Source organism: Erpetoichthys calabaricus, chromosome 10, assembly GCF_900747795.2.
Source record: "Erpetoichthys calabaricus chromosome 10, fErpCal1.3, whole genome shotgun sequence".
NCBI lineage: Eukaryota > Metazoa > Chordata > Cladistia > Polypteriformes > Polypteridae > Erpetoichthys > Erpetoichthys calabaricus.
Genome location: NC_041403.2, coordinates 117,505,042 through 117,523,687, shown reverse-complemented (window position 1 = coordinate 117,523,687; position 18,646 = coordinate 117,505,042). Strand labels below are relative to the sequence as shown.

The 18,646-nt window shown below is 34.3% G+C and overlaps 1 protein-coding gene across 3 annotated transcripts in view; it reads right to left on the bottom strand.

Moving 5' to 3' along the window:
* Positions 1–18,274, bottom strand: part of osbpl2b (oxysterol binding protein-like 2b) — a 43,887-nt gene extending 25,613 nt beyond the window's left edge. For 2 of the 3 annotated variants that reach the window (XR_007936083.1, XM_028811787.2), the window contains exons 1-5: positions 18,141–18,274; positions 4,340–4,481; positions 3,497–3,702; positions 2,450–2,584; positions 1,250–1,347 (exon numbers count right to left, since the gene is read on the bottom strand). Coding sequence is in view for 2 of the 3 variants with exons in the window: in XM_028811787.2 (XP_028667620.1) it covers positions 1,250–1,347; positions 2,450–2,584; positions 3,497–3,702; positions 4,340–4,373 (473 nt within the window). In the remaining variant the exon portion in view is untranslated. Of the gene's footprint in view, positions 1–1,249; positions 1,348–2,449; positions 2,585–3,496; positions 3,703–4,339; positions 4,482–12,475; positions 12,582–18,140 lie in introns of those variants that run through there. The other variant, XM_051932823.1, reaches the window with a different exon arrangement.
* Between the last annotated feature and the right edge of the window lie 372 nt (positions 18,275–18,646).

Genomic DNA, 18,646 nt, shown 5'->3' with positions numbered 1-18,646 from the left:
ATGAAAATAACAATCTGTTTAAATTGTACATCCGCTTCCCAATACGCGAGCGGCAGATCCGCGAAGTGGCTAGTGTGTAGCGCCCGCCCAGGTGTTGGCGAGCGAAGCGAGCAGTGGGCAGAGCCCACTAGTACTTTCTTATAAAACTGTGTTGTACTCACTACTCTTCAGCCATTTGCAGGTCCTTTATTACCATAAATGAGTTATAGCCTTTTATTTTTGAGTATATACTTTAAGTGCAATAATGCCAAAAACCCCTTCGTGCATAAGGGGTGTAACCGATGGCCAGGGATACTACCTGGCCGGGACGCCGGTTGGGTGGAAAGACCAAGGGAGAAACCATGTTTGGGATATTATCTTCCCTGATATGCTAGAAGGCAGCCCCCCGGGTTGCTACAGCACCACGGATCCCCACAGGGCATGCCGGCAGTTGTAGTTTGGAGCAGCCCTGTTGGGTTCTGTGGGCCTTGCCAAGGGGTGATGCAGGTACAGCTGAGCCCTTTGTGGCACCACTTCCGCCACACCCGGAAATGCTGTCGGAAGAAGGTCAAAGAACACCTGGAGCACTTCCGGGTCCATCACAAAAGAAGTCGCCTCACCCAAGTTGAGGAGCCAGAGTGGGGAGGAGGTGGACAAAGACAGAAAGAGAAAGAAAGAAGGAAGGACTATGTTTGTTTGAACATTTGGTGCTTTGTATTGTGCTGTGTAGTGGGCAGCAACAGAAAAGTGCTTCCCCACTTAAATAAAAGCGTGTTGTCTGGAAAGCCTTGTGTCTCTGTCTGTGTCGGGGGTGGGGGAGCCATATGCCCCCTGGTGGTCCACAGAGGTTAAAAAATAAAAGCAAACACAAGTGTACATTTAGAAACAAGCAGGATCATATTTGCAGGTCTCATTTTTTACAGCTGCCATAGAAATATTTTAGAAGATATTGCAATTCATAATAAAATTAAGTAAGTTGTAAAATACCATTCAAGTATCCAGTTATTTTTCTGCAATTTAATATTTTGCATTGTTGTTTCTTTGTTATTTTATACTTCTACTTGCACAAGAATAAATAACTCCTTGTTTACTTAATAGTAGTAAGTGCACATTACTTTCAGACACATAAATTGTAGCTGACAAAACACAGTAATTTTACCTCAAGTTACCCCTCTACCATGTAAGCAAAAACAACCAATGGCAGATTTATCAAAATTTAAATAATATTAAAAAAGTACAGTTATAAAAAAAAAAAAAATTATTCTCTCACCGTGTAAGTTCAAATGTTTCTCCTAGTAATGGATTAAATGGTTTTCCTGTTCTCTCCCACTGAGACGCAACAGCAGAAACAGCAAAAGCTGCCACTGCCTACAAAACAAATTAATGAAAAGAAATGTAATTAAACACTTTCCCAAAGATTACATAATGTGAATATAAATAATGAATGCTTTTAAAAAGATACCTCATCAATGGTTCTTTTTTAACCCAATTTTAAAATATAATTACTTTATAGCTTAAGATAATACTGAAAAATATAGAGTACTAGATCATAGTTAAACATGGTGAATTGTTGACATAATTCACCACGGCATATTTCTGTTTTCTGTGAACAAAGGAAATCTGTCTGTTGGAAGGCTCAGTATTAAGAAATGTAATGTATTTTACTCACTATAAACCATTTATGACATTTCAATATTAAACTTAAGAAATTTATTAATAATAAATATAATAATGCAATAATTGTAATCAAGCTTAAAAATGCATCAACATGTTTTGTTCCTTTTGCTGTGATTTGACCTTTGCACACTTAAAACACACCTTGGAAACATATTTAGTAAAATACAGTTTTATTTTTTTGTTGAAAATGTAAAGCTGAATGTTTTCTGTGGAGGATAGCGCTTTGAGTACTGAGAAAAGCGCTATATAAATGTAATGAATTATTATTATTATTATTAAACATGGCAAGAAATGGCAAGAAGTGCACTTTGTTTTTCTAAAGTGAAATGAGCAGTTATATTTAAGTATGTCATTACATGTGTTCTGTCACATTTCACCTGCTTCCTAGTTTTTAAAATATTATTTTGAAACATGCAAATGCTAATATTATTTTGATATTTATCATCCATTACATTCTGATGTAATTCAATAACACTACTAATTATGAGGAACTAGGATGAATAAGAAATTAACTTATACACAGCTCCTTTTCCAAATAACGCCCTTAAATTTTTATTGTATCCAAATGTTTTCTTTTAATGAATTATGACAAGTTCATGCAAAGACAGTGAAGGTATCTGTACAATGCAGTAATAAACAAATATAACACTCAAATAGACACTTAGAAAAACATTACATTTTTAAAGAAGCAATCTTTATTTACCAAAATATCACTTTTTATACACTGATAACCACCACTCAGATATGTACTACTGTCTTTTCTGACAGGGTATTTATGAAACGAATCTCTCACCTGCATTCTTTCCACGGAATCAGAAAGCATGTTAGCTTTGTGAATGAGGTATGTGTGCTCCATGTACTCTGTTATTCTCTGCAGAAAACTCAGTGGTTCATTAAAAGCTATAGGCATTGTTATTTTAGACAGTTCCTATATAGTTGGAAGAAGAAAAAAAAAAAACTTTAAATTAGGACATTTCCAATTTCCATTTTCATTTAGCAGCAGCTTACTGTATACCCAAAGGGATTTATGAGAGAGGTTAACAAAAAAATTGACCAGAACATGTGAAAAATGGTCTAGACCTTATAAGTAAGAAAACATTAAATCAATTAAAGCACATAAGCTATTAACCTTAACTACAAAAAATCATGAAAATTTTCAGCAATTAGGAAGGTACTCACAAAATAGCAAAATTTTCAAACGCTTCTTAAACACACTGTGGGAGTCAGCTGTTTGGATAAATATGGGTAGCTCATTCCACCAGCAAGGGGCTACACATGAATTGTCTGAATTAAAATTTGATCTCACATGCATGGCAGTGGTAACACTAGATATAATAAATCAGCAGACCTGGATAATAATGAAGCAGCACAGGACCAAATGAGGGCCTCCAAATGAGGTGTTTCACCACCTTGTAGGCCAAGCATCAATGAATTGAACATGATGTGTGCTATGATAATACAACGCAATGTTACTAAATAAAGAAATGATCAGTTAAATAAGAGTTAGGAAAAGAAAAAGTATGTTCAGAAAAAAATCACATTGGACACTTGGAATGAGCTAGACATTTGGAATAAACCGCCAAGTAGTGTGGTAGACAGTAGAACTTTAGGGACTTTTAAAACTAGACCTGATTTTTTTTTTTTTAGAAAAAATAAGTGAATAGGACTGGCGAGCTTTGTTGGGCTGAATGGCCTGTTCTCATCTAGATTGTTCAAATGTTCTAGTATGCCTGTCCAGTAAAATACTTAAATTAGAGCTTACTCTTAAACTGTACAACAAGCATTTATAAATGAAATACCATTATAATATATGCAATAAAAATACAAAGCATAAACTTACAAGTCCAATGCACTTCTTTAGTATGCTCCACACACTAAAATCACTTCTTGAAAACATGGGTGCAGGCAAGGTAGCCCGCCGTTTCCTAATTCCATTTTCTTGTAACTGTGTGCCATTCTTTCCTTGTGGGTTGTCTTCAATAATAAACTCACTGGATTTGTAATTCAGTTCTCTACTGCCTTCACAAGACTCATCAGATTCTAAGCCTTTTCATAAGAAACAAAAAGAAAAACATAAAAACAATTTTTGCAGATATCTCACATCTTATCTAATATAAAACATTATGCATTTTTTTTAATTTGACTATAAAAAGAAGCTGTCAAGGGTAAAGACAATTTTTATAAGGCAACAAGTAGAATACAATTCATAAGGAATCCTTCAAATAAAATAGCGAACTACAGAGCTTGTCTGTATGAGACCGTGGGAAGCCAGAAGAGTGTGTAAGACAGAATAGTACCCAAGGATGGATCTTTCCCAACTGAAAGAATGAAGCAGATGTCAGGGATGCCTTTTCCATTACTCGAAAAGACAGAAAGGCCCCATAAGGACTAGAAAAAGGCCAAAAGGTGGTGGCTCACAGTTCCTCATAAAAGAAGGCACATGATTCCCATCGTTCCAAATTTAGGGATAACAATTTCTTGCTATTCTTTGAGAGAATGGACCACTAGGACATAATCCCAAATAAGCCTAGCACTAACTGGAGGCTGGTGTATTTAGTAAAAGACAGAGCCCTTAGGTTTTCAGAAGACCTTAATATTTCTTATTGACATTTTATGATTGAATGAGGATGCTTCTTTTAACAAAATTCTGAAGCTGAAAAAGTAATCAAACATTCAATTTTACCTGTGACAGCATCATAGAACTCTTCTTCGCTCATTTTTGTAGATTTAACTATATTTTATATGCTTTATTAGTACATTGTTTTCATTAGGTGTTAGATGTTCTTCTTGCAGTTAAGACTTTCAATCCTTATTGTGAAGAATACCTGACAAAACGAAAAGGAAAAGAAAAAAAATAATCAGTGAGGTTTAATTTATTTACAACAAAAAAGGACATGAGAACAACAGAAAATGATCAACGACTGGCAGAGAAAACATTCAGCTTATAAGAAGATGAATACATTTAAAAGTACACTAAAGCTAAATGAACAACTATAAGGGTGATTTGTAAGAGTCCTATTAATGTTACTCATTAAAACCTGTCAATGACAAGGTCTGAAAAATAACCACTAAAACTGTAGTATAATTGGTGTCCCATCTATCCATTCCTTAATTGTCTGGATATTTTTAAGTGACTTACAGTATACTGTACATGAAAATTCAAGGTTTATACATCAACTATGGAGATAATGTACACACCCATTCAGCTAAGGCTACTGAGGAATGTAAACATTCCGGTTTACTGCTTAACACAGCTGTCATACTAAGACATATTTTCAAATTAAAAATAAAAATGTAGCATAATCTAGTATTTGAATAAAGCAGTTAACTCATTAGTAGACCTATAATTTGAAAAAAAATGTAAGGGAACACAAAACCTGAAATGGAAAAAATAAAAATCTTGCCACATAAAACAGCAAAACAGTCTAATTCCAAAGTTTGCACGTGTTACAGAAATACTTGGAGGTAAAAAAAGGGACACAAATAGTTGGTCATGATGGACATTATGATTTACATTTTTAAGTATTTTATGTGTTGTTTAATACAATAGATGTCAAGAATGTATCACAAATTACATTGCAATGCTTATATAAAATCATGTATCAATCAATCAAAAAAACAAAAATCAAAGGTCTACTTTATGTACATTCAAACAACAATCACCCTGTTGATTTCCAGGGATTTCAATTTCTTTTTCACTAAAGCAGCAGTGTTTCACCTGTTAATCAAGCACTAGTGAATAATACAGCACTAAAATACTGCTACATGGTACAAGCTTCTCCTTTAGTTTACAAATTATAATGTGTATCTATATGCAGTTGTTAACACAAAGTATTCATAAAGATACACAATGAGAGGTATGAATGTCTTGCAAAAGATTCCAGTCTCTCCAGGGGTGGTAAATAATTGTATTTTCTTTCTGCAAATGTTAATTTGGTCAGAATATAATCAGACACGCCAAGTACCAAAATGTTTCAGTTCTTGTTAGTGCCAATTAAGAAAGCACATTTACACAGAAGACTACTACTGAGATTGGGAATTACGTGGATTCTGCTACCATCATATGTTTCATTCTTTTCTACTTTGCAAACATGCAAAAACTTTTTTGTTTGTTTCCTTTAAATATGGAAATGGATTTGGAGTAAAGGATCATTGGGCACTGTACGCTATAGGATTTTCTTCAAGGTTATCTCCAAAACTTTAGGTATAAAAAATATCATATAAATTTGAACAGTATACTCCTCTGGAATACAATAATTCCTCGGTCTAGAGTGTTTTTACAAATTATTGATTATTTTCTGTTAACGTCTTAGTTTGAGTAATGAAGTTAGCGCATAAGTGGCTCCAACACAACTCTTCTCAAGTCACTGTTGTCACTCAGACAATTACAAATCATCATCAAGATCTCCTATAGAAGGAACATGAACTGTCTTTAGACAACTAGGGAACATGTGCAAGCACTTATAAGCCAGTAAGTCTTCTGGCCTTCAGACAAATCATCTTTACCTAATTCACTCTCTTTCTGATGCTCTGGAGTACATTACAATAAATTCACTCTTTATATCTGAAGAATATACCTACCCTGGCCATATATGCCTTGCAAAAATTTCACAACAAAATCCAGCCCCAAAGCCACTTGGAATTTTCCTCTCAGTGTTTTTAAGACAACCACTAACTTGTTAAGGTACAAACAATATTCTGTTACTATTTCATTGTTTATATGTAGATGTCATTTTATTAATAAAAATTACATTTCTATAATCACTGAAATAAGTGTATCAGGAACAATAACTATGCTGGTGTTCTTTTTACTCGGGAAAGTTTCACAAGCATGTCAAGTAAAGGGAATGAGCTACCATCAAGGAAATGTGCAGCCAATAGTTGTTCTTTGGTAAGTAAAGCAGTTAAAGAAAAGGGCCAATGGGGGCTGAAACGTCTTAAGCACAGTGACAGGCTACACTTGGTCAACTGACAGTTTACAAGAAGCCTGTCAAACATACACATTAGAAGCAATAGGTATTCAACATAAAATACGGCAGGAAAACACAGGATAAGAGTCATTATGGAACAACCAAGATGGACCAAAAATTAGACTACAAAGCCATTCTTCTCAATGTCAGTGCAGTCACCTGTGACTCTCAAGATTTCATGACCCCAAAATGAAACCAGACTTTTCAGGACCACAAATGTGACACTAAGATAATTTTTCAGCTCTTTCACCATTATTTCTCACATGTTAAAGCATGAGGGTGTTGTGTACTTTTCCTGGAGATTTAAGTACTGTTTCAGTGATTATGAATTATTTCTTATTGCATCACTAGTCCTGGGTGGTTTATTAACTTTTGTCCTTGCATCTACTGATGTCACAGATATTGGTCATGGATGACAAGAGTTTTCTCGTATGTGCTATGAGAAGGAAAAAATATAATTTTTGAAACCATTGTTTTCCAATGGAAAACCAACAGTGTTTCCTTTGGAATAACTGTATTGTAATGATGCAGCTTTCTAGTTTTTGGGAATAAAACATAGCTCATAATATAATTATTATATTTTATATAAAATTCAAAGAACCTTTAGTTAAGTAGTTAGTGAGTTTTATAGGAGGCAATTCAGCAAGCAACAAGACAAAATGAACCACTGTTTATGTAAGGGCTCATTTATACTTCACGCTCAGAACGCATATATGTAGGCATCATTTGAGGCATCCTCGGAGCATGTCCACAGAAATTAATGTGACGCATGCGCGAGTTGCAGTACTAGCAAAAAGTCGGGGGCAGTGTGATAAATTCAGAACATGACATCACAGTCTCTGCTTACTATCTACATGTGACAGAAAGCCGCTTTGAGGATCCCCCTGGATCGATGTGCATGCTTCGATGTCTGAAGAACGGTTCGATGTGGTGAAGTAAAATGCTGACATAAAAAATGCATTTGTGGTGCTTTTATATTCAACCGTTGCATATTCCCCATTGCAATGACATGATACATTTTAAAAGTCTCACATACCATCTTCTGTGCCGTCATTTTCTTTTTTTTTTTTGCACCTTCACAACAGCATCAGAACGTATGGCAGCATATTTCAGCCACAGAGAAAAAAATTAAGGACATAGTGAAAAGGTCTACTTTGTGATTAAAGTGGAAATTTCGGCTTTAATCTCGAAATGTCCACTTTAACCTCGTAGTTTACTTTGTCATTAAAGTAGACAGTCGTAAAAGTCATCTTAAAACCGACCCACTTGTTAATTGCTACGTGCTTCTGGGGCTTCCTCCTGAACTGACAGCAGCAATTGCCACACAGCACATTACATTTATGATATTCCAACTCTGCACATTTAGAATCCTTAGATTTATACTTGATATCACTTTCATGATGAAATGCATTTAAGCATGTTACATTTTACAGAGAAGTTGTTAACTTCATTTAAATAGCGAATACTGATAATAATTACACATGTTGTGGCGGCATGGTCTGCCTCGCAAGGAGTCACGTCCCTTGTGTTCCCTGCATGCAGTTCGCATGTTTTCCTGGTGGGTTTCCACAGCGTGCTCCAGTTTCCTTCCAAATACATGAAGGTTTGGGGATTTGGAGACGCTAAAATGACACTAGTGCATGTGTGTGCTTGTGTTCACCGTGCGATGAGCTGATGCCCCGTCCAGGGATTCTTTCTGTCTCACACCCAATGCTTTAATCATTAAACATCCTTTTCAGAGATATTGCGACAAGGTGTCCTCGGAATTTAATGGGTGTTTCAGGCAATTCACAACAGCGAAACCAAACCTGCTCTCACAGTGTTGATATCTTGCACTGCCACATGGTGGAATCTTCCAGATTTGCGTAAAGTATGTGCGCAAGTATGAACAGTACAATGCTTGCATAGCAGTAGCGTCCACTGGAGCATGTGTCACGTCGCGTGAAGTATAAACCTGGCCTAACTAAACAAACATTTAGTTTAGGTGAAAATCAGATTAAATTTTCTGTGTTGCCTTTCACACCTTTCAATATTTACATATTAACACATCCTTTTCCAGTTCAGACAAACTGTAGAATTAACATTTTCTTAACATTCATGATATGGTAAAAAGCAAGTTTATTCTTTATATAAGGCAGAAATGACTATACTAATCCTTTTCATAGACTGTTGAATTGTTTTGTTATTAACCTATAGTTTAATTCAAATGTGCCAAAAAGGATAATATATAGAACAAGTAGTATTATCACAAAAATGTAGGTCCCCACATCACTGCACTAGTTTACAGTAAGTTTTACAGACCATTTTAAATCCCCTTTTCAGCAATAAAAAAATGCAAATTTCATAATCCCAAATATTACCTTACAGAACTTATTAATAGTTAAATTGAGGATTGCAGACTATGAGGACAATATAATAACTGACTTGGTGTCCTAAAGTGATACTTGACTTCCCCTGCATTTTGATAATGGTATCCTTTCTCACCTTGGAAAAGTATGCATTACCATCCTCAATAATAATCCTGATGTCAGATCTTCTGTCATATTTCACAAAATTATTAAACAAACTTAAGTGATTTGAAAAATGTGTTTTTCTTGTCAATTTTTGTTAAGGATGCAAATAATTGTAGAGTACAAATATGTACCCAGCAGACTATGTTTCATACTGTTGACACCTGTTTTGTACTTTTTTTTTTGGATAATCAGGCCTCTAATAGTACTGAAGAATAGAACTGACCCTTTTTCATATATATTCTCTTGATCTTTTCCATAAAAAAGGGGACATAGTTTTCAGCAGTGACTACAGCTTTTTTGGATCATTGTGCTTTAGGGTAGTTTTGTAGGTTATGACATAATCTTGACATACTAAAACTGTTTCAAAGAATATCAGAATCTCATTGAAACTACAGCGAACACTACCCACACCTAAAGAAAATAACATCTGTTTTGGTAGCTAATGCTTTTATTGATTTCTTTGATTACCATAAAATGCCATAATTTACATATCAACATTATTATTTACTAAGATTGGTTACTCTACAAAACAAAACTTGGACTGATACAAATGGATTTAAAAATATAGCCATTATGGCTACCTATCTCTAGCTATGATTTACAATAGAAAAACTCAACATAATTATTTTGATAATACTGTCATTAAATATTTTATTAATATCTATCTTTTCTGTACCTTTAGTTTAGACATAAAAAAATCATTCTTTCCAAAAATTATCATGACTCTTAAATGCAATCACATATCATGTATATATAAAATAATGTAATACAGCAGACATTTTAAGTAAACTGGATTCAAGCCAGCATGCCAAAGTGAAAAAAAGAAAACACTTTCACCATGTACGTCACCTGACATGATGGAGATGCTCAAAACCAACCTAAGAATAAAATTCCACCCAAAGTGATATTTATAACCATGTAAAGATGCAAAGAGGAAATCAATTTAATTTGTATTTCACAGTATTATTCAGCAGCAAATGAACATAACATAGCATAAACAATTTAGCTTTTTGAATGCCATTAATAGTAATCTGATTCCTGATGCTCAGGTGCTTGAATGGTTTCCTAGCATCTCTCAGCTAACAGGAAACCCAACAATTGGTACAAACAAGACAAATGTATATTTAAGAAATAATAAATAACAGTGTAAAAAACTCCAATAATACTAAAATTTTTTTTTTACAACTAAACAAAAATTTCCACAAATAATATTTAGGGGGTGGGGGGTTGGATGGGGAAGGGGGACACACTTAACTCTTCCACGAGGAGCACCTTTGATAATCACTTCTGATGCTACATTCATTTGTGTCAATGACAGAATGTTTTGCCCTTGTCCTGGTTACAAATAGCCTAGCCAAACTGTCAAGACTTGGGATGCCTTAAAAACAAGTCTTGCAGTAAACTATGAATAGATGTAGTTGTTATTTAACTCCTTATTTTTCCTCTAGGCATAAAAGGTACAATGGTAGTTTTCTATTAGACCTATTGCAAATGTAATTATTTCTTGAAAACAATACAAGCCTGCGCTAAGATACAATTCTTATCAATTACATTGCCTCTGGCAATATGATACCATATTTCATGAATAGCAGTTTGGTCATTCTTCAAACTTATAATTAGAGAAGCGACCTGAAAGTATAGTCTTTAACACAGAAGATAAAACCGAGCAGTTGATAAGGCAAATTATGTTTTCATTACACAAATGATGAAATTCTACAAAAGCATGATGTTGCACAAGAGAAACATCTGAACAAGTATAATTACTTGTTATATTGGTCTTTGAATAACAAAATACATCAAAGATACCCCTTGATGTCTAAGAGTAGCCTTCTAACACTAACTAGAAATAATACTGTTTATATTAAAAACATGTAAAAAAAACATACTGGTAGCCTTCCTTTTCCTTTATTGTGTTGCCAAATTGAAAAATACATTAATAATAAATTGGATGACTCTCATTTTACTGCAACAGTTCAGCATGATATAAGAGCTATCTCATCACTCTGGCACTATAAATACTCAACTACAATGAAAGTGACGAAAACAAATACGCCGTAAACAGAATATATTGAAAGGTTTGGACGCAAATTAAACATCTGAAACCACAATGTTCACTTAGACTGAAATAAAGCAAACCTTCTGGAGGATAGATTTTTCTCTGGGAAAAAAAACATTATTATGAAATGAGGGGGTTCATAAAATGGATGGATGCACGTTCAGTTCAATTCTATGTATTTTCATATTTTACTTTTCCCTCAAAAGGGTCATTAATGACAAACAGAAGAAGAAGAAGAGTAAGAAAAGTATACAAACATCCATCCATCCATTATCTAACCCGCTATATCCTATCCACAGGGGTCTGCTGGAGCCAATCTCAGCTAACACAGGGCGCAAGGCAGGAAACAAACCCCGGGCAGGGCGCCAGAGTACCCGGAGGAAACCCATGCAGACACGGGGAGAACATGCAAACCCCACGCAGGGAGGACCCGGGAAGCGAACCCGAGGCAGCAGCGCTACCCACTGCGTCACCGTGCCACCCGTATATAAACATGCAAAAATCATTTTATTTCCATATATAAAATTACTTTTATCTATTGAAAACAACTAATATATGAAGCAGAATATGTGGACAGCACTGATGGGAGAGGAAATTAAACTCTAGTTAGCAAATACTGTATTGCTGGACAAATATACACTACTGTAGAGTTCATTGAAAAGTTTCATAGATGAAAGAAAAGGAAGAGTCTCTATCAGTTTAATACTGACACAGCCAAGAAAATTAGGGAAAACATAAGGAGGAGAAAAACATTTTCTTAAACAGAAAAGTGATTACCATTTGTTTATTGCCAAGCCTAATACAACAAAGCAATTCCAGCTGAATTCTAATTTTACACTTTTTCCCCCACTTCAAAATATTTAATGTACTTTGAGGAGAACCCATATGAAATATCAAAGATTGTGCTTTAGTCCTTTAGAATATCCACATGAAAAAGCCATAAAATTAAAATTAAACATTTCATTTCCTTTCCCTTACATATAAAGCTTTTCTTTGGAGTGTCCTTTCTGCAGTATATTAAATAACAAATATTCAAAAAATAGTTTTGTTTTTTTTTTGTGGACGAAAAAATACTAAATAGTCCTGTGCAAATTCTTATAAAACAAAAAACTTATTTAAGCCTACTAATCTACTAGACCTTTGTGCTTTATTTAGCTAAAGAAAGGTCATGAAATCCTATACTATCTCAGGTAACACAGAAAATGATTTCCTTTTTCCAAAGTAAAACATGAATAATTTATCTATTACATTTAGTAAATGAAATTATGTAGAATACTTACCATACATTACCTTGAAAAATAGATTTAAAAATCAAATATTTCATTCTGGCCTGCTTTAATGAAACCCAATTGTTCTCAAACCTCTTTTACTTCTTTCTATAGTGACACATTCAACAGGCGGTCTATTTGAATGGAATCCTGTTTGACTTGTCGAGTCACCTTAAAAGCTTTGAGTGCTGGGACAGGTATTGGCCACACCCAAAATCCTTAGAGGATGTACCAGAACCTGCTTAATGAGTACATACATCTACACATTTTAATAAATCTTAGTAATGCCAACACCACATTGTAACTACCATTACTAATACATTTTTTAATCTAGTTTCAAGAGACAGGAAATCAAAATTTATTCCTAAAAATATTTATGCTGATACGCTTGAAATATATCTGTAGTAGTGTTGAGATTGTGTTGCTATTTAAATTATTACTTTCAAAACTTCTGTATCTGCCCAGATTATTGATTAATGAAATATGAGCTGTACAAAGTTGTGCCTTTGTAGAGATGGGATTTGGACTGAATATATTATTGACAAAATAATTGCATGTTACAGAGGAAAGTTTTCTAAGCTGGTAAGACAAGAACCAGTCTGGTAACTGAAAGATTCTTATTTGCACTTTTTGTGTGCAGTGTACTCACTCTACCTGCTCTTTTCTAAAATAACAATTTGTTTATATTTGCTGTGCTGCTTTCACACTTGGCAGGTTCTAGGTTAAAAGTTTTAAGTTTATCAATCTTAATACATGTATTTTCATTGCTTTCTATTAAAGTAATTTTCTTTACATAAATTATGAGTAAAATAATTTAAAATCAGTAAATACTCTTTGGCCTCCTAATACATTTTTTTGTTCCACACCTCCAGAGTCCTTGTGTTAAATTGCTTGGGTGGAGTTTACACATTCTGCCTGAATCTACAGATATATGCGCCATGTTGAGGGCTCGTTCCTGTCTTACACTCAATGCTACCAGGTAAAGCACTGGCTCCCTGTGTCCCTGACCTGAATATGTTCCATACAAGATGGATGGAATTTATATATAGTTTATGTGATCTTCTGATTCCTTAAATATTTACGAAACAGACCATTACAGAGTTCAGAAGTTTAAGACTTAGAAACTATCAAAAAAAAAAAAAAGAAACACTGCACTTTCTGTAATTATGTCATACACTTTTGAGGGGGGGGGGGTTCAAAACAGTTACAAAAAAAATTGCTTAATAAATTTTTTTCACCCTAGCTTAAACACTGGAAAATAACACACACACACAAAAATGAATATTTTACAAAACTTGGCTGCTACAAATCCAGATTTATTATCAAAGACTGACAGCCACAAAGAGAAAGGTGGAAGACGCTAGACTTTAATTTAAAAAGCTGACATATTGCTCAAATTTCTAAATATATGTTTATTGATTTTCATTGATGTACTTCACAGACAAAGAACAGCGTATTACAAGAGGAACAGACCACACAGTGGTCCTACACCTGTTTACAGGACCATGTTACTAGAAAGTAAACCAATGTGTACTAAAGGGAAACTGCAAATGCCCATTTAAAGGACAAAGAACTTCAATTTCCAGAAAAAAAAGAAAGTATTTAGAGAAAACAAATAAATAAACAAACACAAAGCGCAATATTTAACTTATTATCCAGTCTACTTTTACATCTAACAGAAAAGAAACATGACTTAAAGTCATGAAACAATGTGTTTAATTACTAACTTCATAATGTGGAAGTGAGCATTTTAAAGGATGAAGTTTCCTGTCTCAGTCCATCATACACACATGAAGAAGTTTACACACACATAAAATGACAGCACAAACAGTTCTTTCTGCTCTGTTTGGTGTGTTGTAATTTCATACAAGAAGATTTTCAAGTTGCTTGTTTAATGGTAGCAGAGAATCTACTAAAACTATTTGTTCCAGTCCATTTTGTAGAAGCATCCTGTCACAAATTCACTTTACTCTACAAATTTAAACTATGGAAGTGGAAGTGCAAGAAAGCTGATGTTTTGTACTTTATTAATACTATTGCAGATTATAAAATTACTATAGTGGGGTTTCTGATAGTGTGTTTGACTCAGAATTGAAGAAACTTAGTATCTCTGGTGAATCAAAGAAGGACATTCTCTTTGTCCCAGTGAGCAACTTTGTTGCTTTACTCTTCAAAGGATATACTACAGCTACATATAACATCTAATTTAGTTGCTAGTGTAATGACCACAGGAACAAAATTAGACTTTGAACATGCACTCCACTTTTCTAACTGAAAAAAAGAGATCTAACACACTTATCATGCAAATGTTCTGTTTGGATGCGATAACTGTGTCTCCTGTAGAGTATTAAAGAATACAATTCACTTAACTTCAATATGTGGTGCTTTTCATGTTTGTGAAAGTATAATTTGCTTAGTTCTTACTAGTAGTTTGTTAAGTTTGTAATATGTTACTTGTATCTTTCAATGAGGTTTGCTAAATAGGATCTGACATGCAGCATTAACCATGGATGCAAAATTTTATTTAATACCAGAGTTACATTAGATATCCATCCATCCATTATCCAACCCGCTGAATCCGAACACAGGGTCACGGGGGTCTGCTGGAGCCAATCCCAGCCAACACAGGGCACAAGGCAGGAACCAATCCCAGGCAGGGTGCCAACCCACCGCAGGACAGTTCTTCAAAATCTAGAGGAACTATAATTTTTATTCATAGTTTCTGTTTTTTGACTCTGAAGCTTACTTAACAACAACTTGATATTATGAACATATGTTCAGTTATTATTGCTTATAACATGAAGTAATATTACCATAGTAATTTACTCTTGCTAAAGAAATGTAAACTATGCTGGTCATATCACAAATCTTAACAAATAATGGCATGACATTTCTGTTGTATTATTTGATCCATACATGAAAAAACGGCTTGAATTTCTCCAAAAACAGTTTAAGCAACACAGACTACTGATTCCTGAAGTGATAACTTGGTATGCTTGTCTGTCATTCTGACTTTTGGAGTGGTCTTGGTTACAAAAGTGGAAACTCTACCAGTGAAAATTTACCTAGTAATTCTAACTGCATGTATGCAGTAAATGTAAATGAAACCTAATGCACTGAATTCCCTATATAGACATTAAAATCCTTATAGAAAGCTAGAAGGAATTAGGTTCTAGTAAAATTCATCCAATTTATTTGTATAATGTAAGTTGTATTCATGGTATAATTTCACATCCATTTTCATTGGAACAAATAGTAAGTTTGATGCTTTAGGTCTCATTAGCTTGTACATAAATGTAAATGTTAAAGCAACATCCTGGTGATCACTGAACATAAACAAAATCATTTCTTATTTTGTTGTTGTATTGCTGTTGTCATATTTGTCATTATTAATTCATTTTCTGAACTTGCCTAATGTAAATGAATGTGGGGATGGTTAGAATCAAACCACTATGGTTTCCTAGTGCCAATGTATTAAGGAGCACACACACTAACTCAGGGCAATCAGCAACCAGCTTTTCCAGAACTGTGTCATATTATTATTTACCATTAAAGTACACACAATGTTTCAACATCAAGCAGGATGGGCCTTAATGCATAAAGGAAGTGAAGGAAGTGAAGAAACAAGTATATGGACAGGCTGACAGAAACACTGACATATACTGTATGTGAATATTTCAGGCTGATGCCTCCATTAGGATTCTTTCTTGTTACCCAGTACTATAGAGAACGAGCTTAGAAAATCAGTGTGCATGGATCAGTAAACATTAAAGCATATTTACAAATATATTCATACAGAAAAATATTACTACATTTTCCTTTTTAGACAAGCTTTTAGGTATTGTATTTTTCACTTACAGTAACATTCAGCATCATTGAGTGGCATGCAATGCTTATAAATAAAATGATTACATTAATTCACTTTATAACATGACAAAGTTCCAATAAATTTACTTCTGAGGGAAAACATTATTATAAATACAAATTAATTAAGAAACACTGCACTGGAAATTTTATTTTTTTATCCTTCTGGAATATGGAAATACAGTATGCCAGACTAAGACTCTCAAAAAAATCTAAAACCTGTAAACTGAAGAGAGATTTTTTTTGTAAGCTTATACATTTGCTTAATACATAACTGGTGGTTGGTTTTGTATTTAAATGAGCCCATATTTAGTGAAAAGCACTTTATAGGAATAAAAAGAATGCAAGAAAAATAGAATCCAAAAGTCCATTTCACTGTTGACTGATTTTAACATAATTTTTGCTTAAGACATTATGTATACATGTATTCCTAATAAATGTTAGAATTTGCTTAAATCGCCTTGCATCTTCACTTCACCTGATAGTGGCGTTTACGAGAACAGTATAATTTAAAGTGTCCCCAACTGTTTTCAAAACACTGTTTCATATTACTGTAGTTATTGATTGATATGACAGATGGCACAGAACAAATCAACCATATTTTGTAAAAATGCAAACCGTGCAGGATTTTAAACTAAATATAAGCGTTTGTAACTCAATGCATAAACTGGTCTGTATATTTGAATTTTTCCCTTGTTAAACTGGCCGAGGACTCCTGTAAAAGTATGCCTCAATATGATAAAGATAAGTATGCTAACCCACCCACAGGCAAAACCCTTAAAAGAATTGCATAACAATTGCGGACTCCGCATTCCATTTAAATATGACTTGCACTTATTGTACCTGTGGCTGTATCAGCAGGAAGAAAAAAAAAAACTTTTGTACGCTAGTGAACATGTCCCAAAAGGGCAAATTATAAAACCAAATATTCAAAATTTACAGCCACCTGCTATTTTACACTATTTCTGTATTGCCTTATGCAAAATACTGTCAGGAAAAATCATGTCATATTAAAAAATGTTTCAATACCTGATAAAATTCAATTCAGTCTGCTAAAAACACAATGACTGTCTATATAAAGCGATATCATGTTAAATTAGTATAAAAATCCAAGTAGGATATAATAATAAATCACCCAATCAAAAGGGTACAACTACAATTGAAACAAATGATAGTGAAGGTAAAAACAAATTCCAAAACTAGTTCTCATTTAATAAGAAAACATAACGCGAGACGTCGCAGCGATTTCCATCAGCAGCGTTAAAAATACTGTACTTCGTGAAATCCAATTTAATTCAAACATAAAATTAAATTTGCAATATAACATTCTCTACACCAAATTCTCCTTCCTAGTTTCTACATAAGACTATTGTTCGTTCAGATTAGAGTTTTGATGCATCAAATTAACGTTAAACAAGATCAAGTCTGATTTATAATTAGATGCAACAGTATTTTACGATCTATGTCAAATATCACGTTTCAATACATATTCTCGGTTTACGATTACATCCCATTAATTACACGACTTTACAGAATCTTGTTTGTCTTAGTGTGAGTATGTTTTGGATAGAATAAAAACGGAGATTGCCCCAGCTAAACTAAACTAAACCAAATACTAGTAACGTATTAAGTTTTAACTTTCTGGAATAAAAAAAGAACATACATAATATTTGTTTTTCACATGATTGCAACGCGAGCAGCAAGGGCTATTACTAGGACATTCAAGGGCCTCGAGTGGCACAGCAGATGTCCTCCTGATACTTCAAAATAACCGTCTGAATAACAGAATGAAATTTACAGTCGTTCGATGTACCTTCTTAATCTCGCTTCCCTTCGCTCCCCGGTTACATCCAGGTAAGGCGAGCGCAATAACCTGAATACAGCCTGACACAGAGGCGGAAGTACAGGGAAGGGCGGAATGAGTGGCAGAGTCACCGGCCTCTAGCAGATGCTTCAATGGCCGCCTGACGCGTCACACAAGACAGAGAGGGCGGGACTTATAAAATATCGCGCGGCCGATCCAATCGGATTTCGGTAAATGAGTTAAGACCTAAAACATAAGGCACGAAAAATCCAATCGGGTACTGAGACGCGGAGACCAGCTTCCCCAAAGAGGTGGGATTAGTGTTTGTTGTTGTGCAAGTGTTCACTCTGAGGATGTCAGATTTGCGATTAAGAAGCTTGGCCCGGTAAAGTGTAAAGTGTCAGTCGTTGAAGGGGTTTTCGTAAATATACGAATTTTCATGATATTACAATAGGGTGACTTTTAAAAGTAGATTTATTTTTCTTAAATATATTTCAAATAATTTTTTTATTATT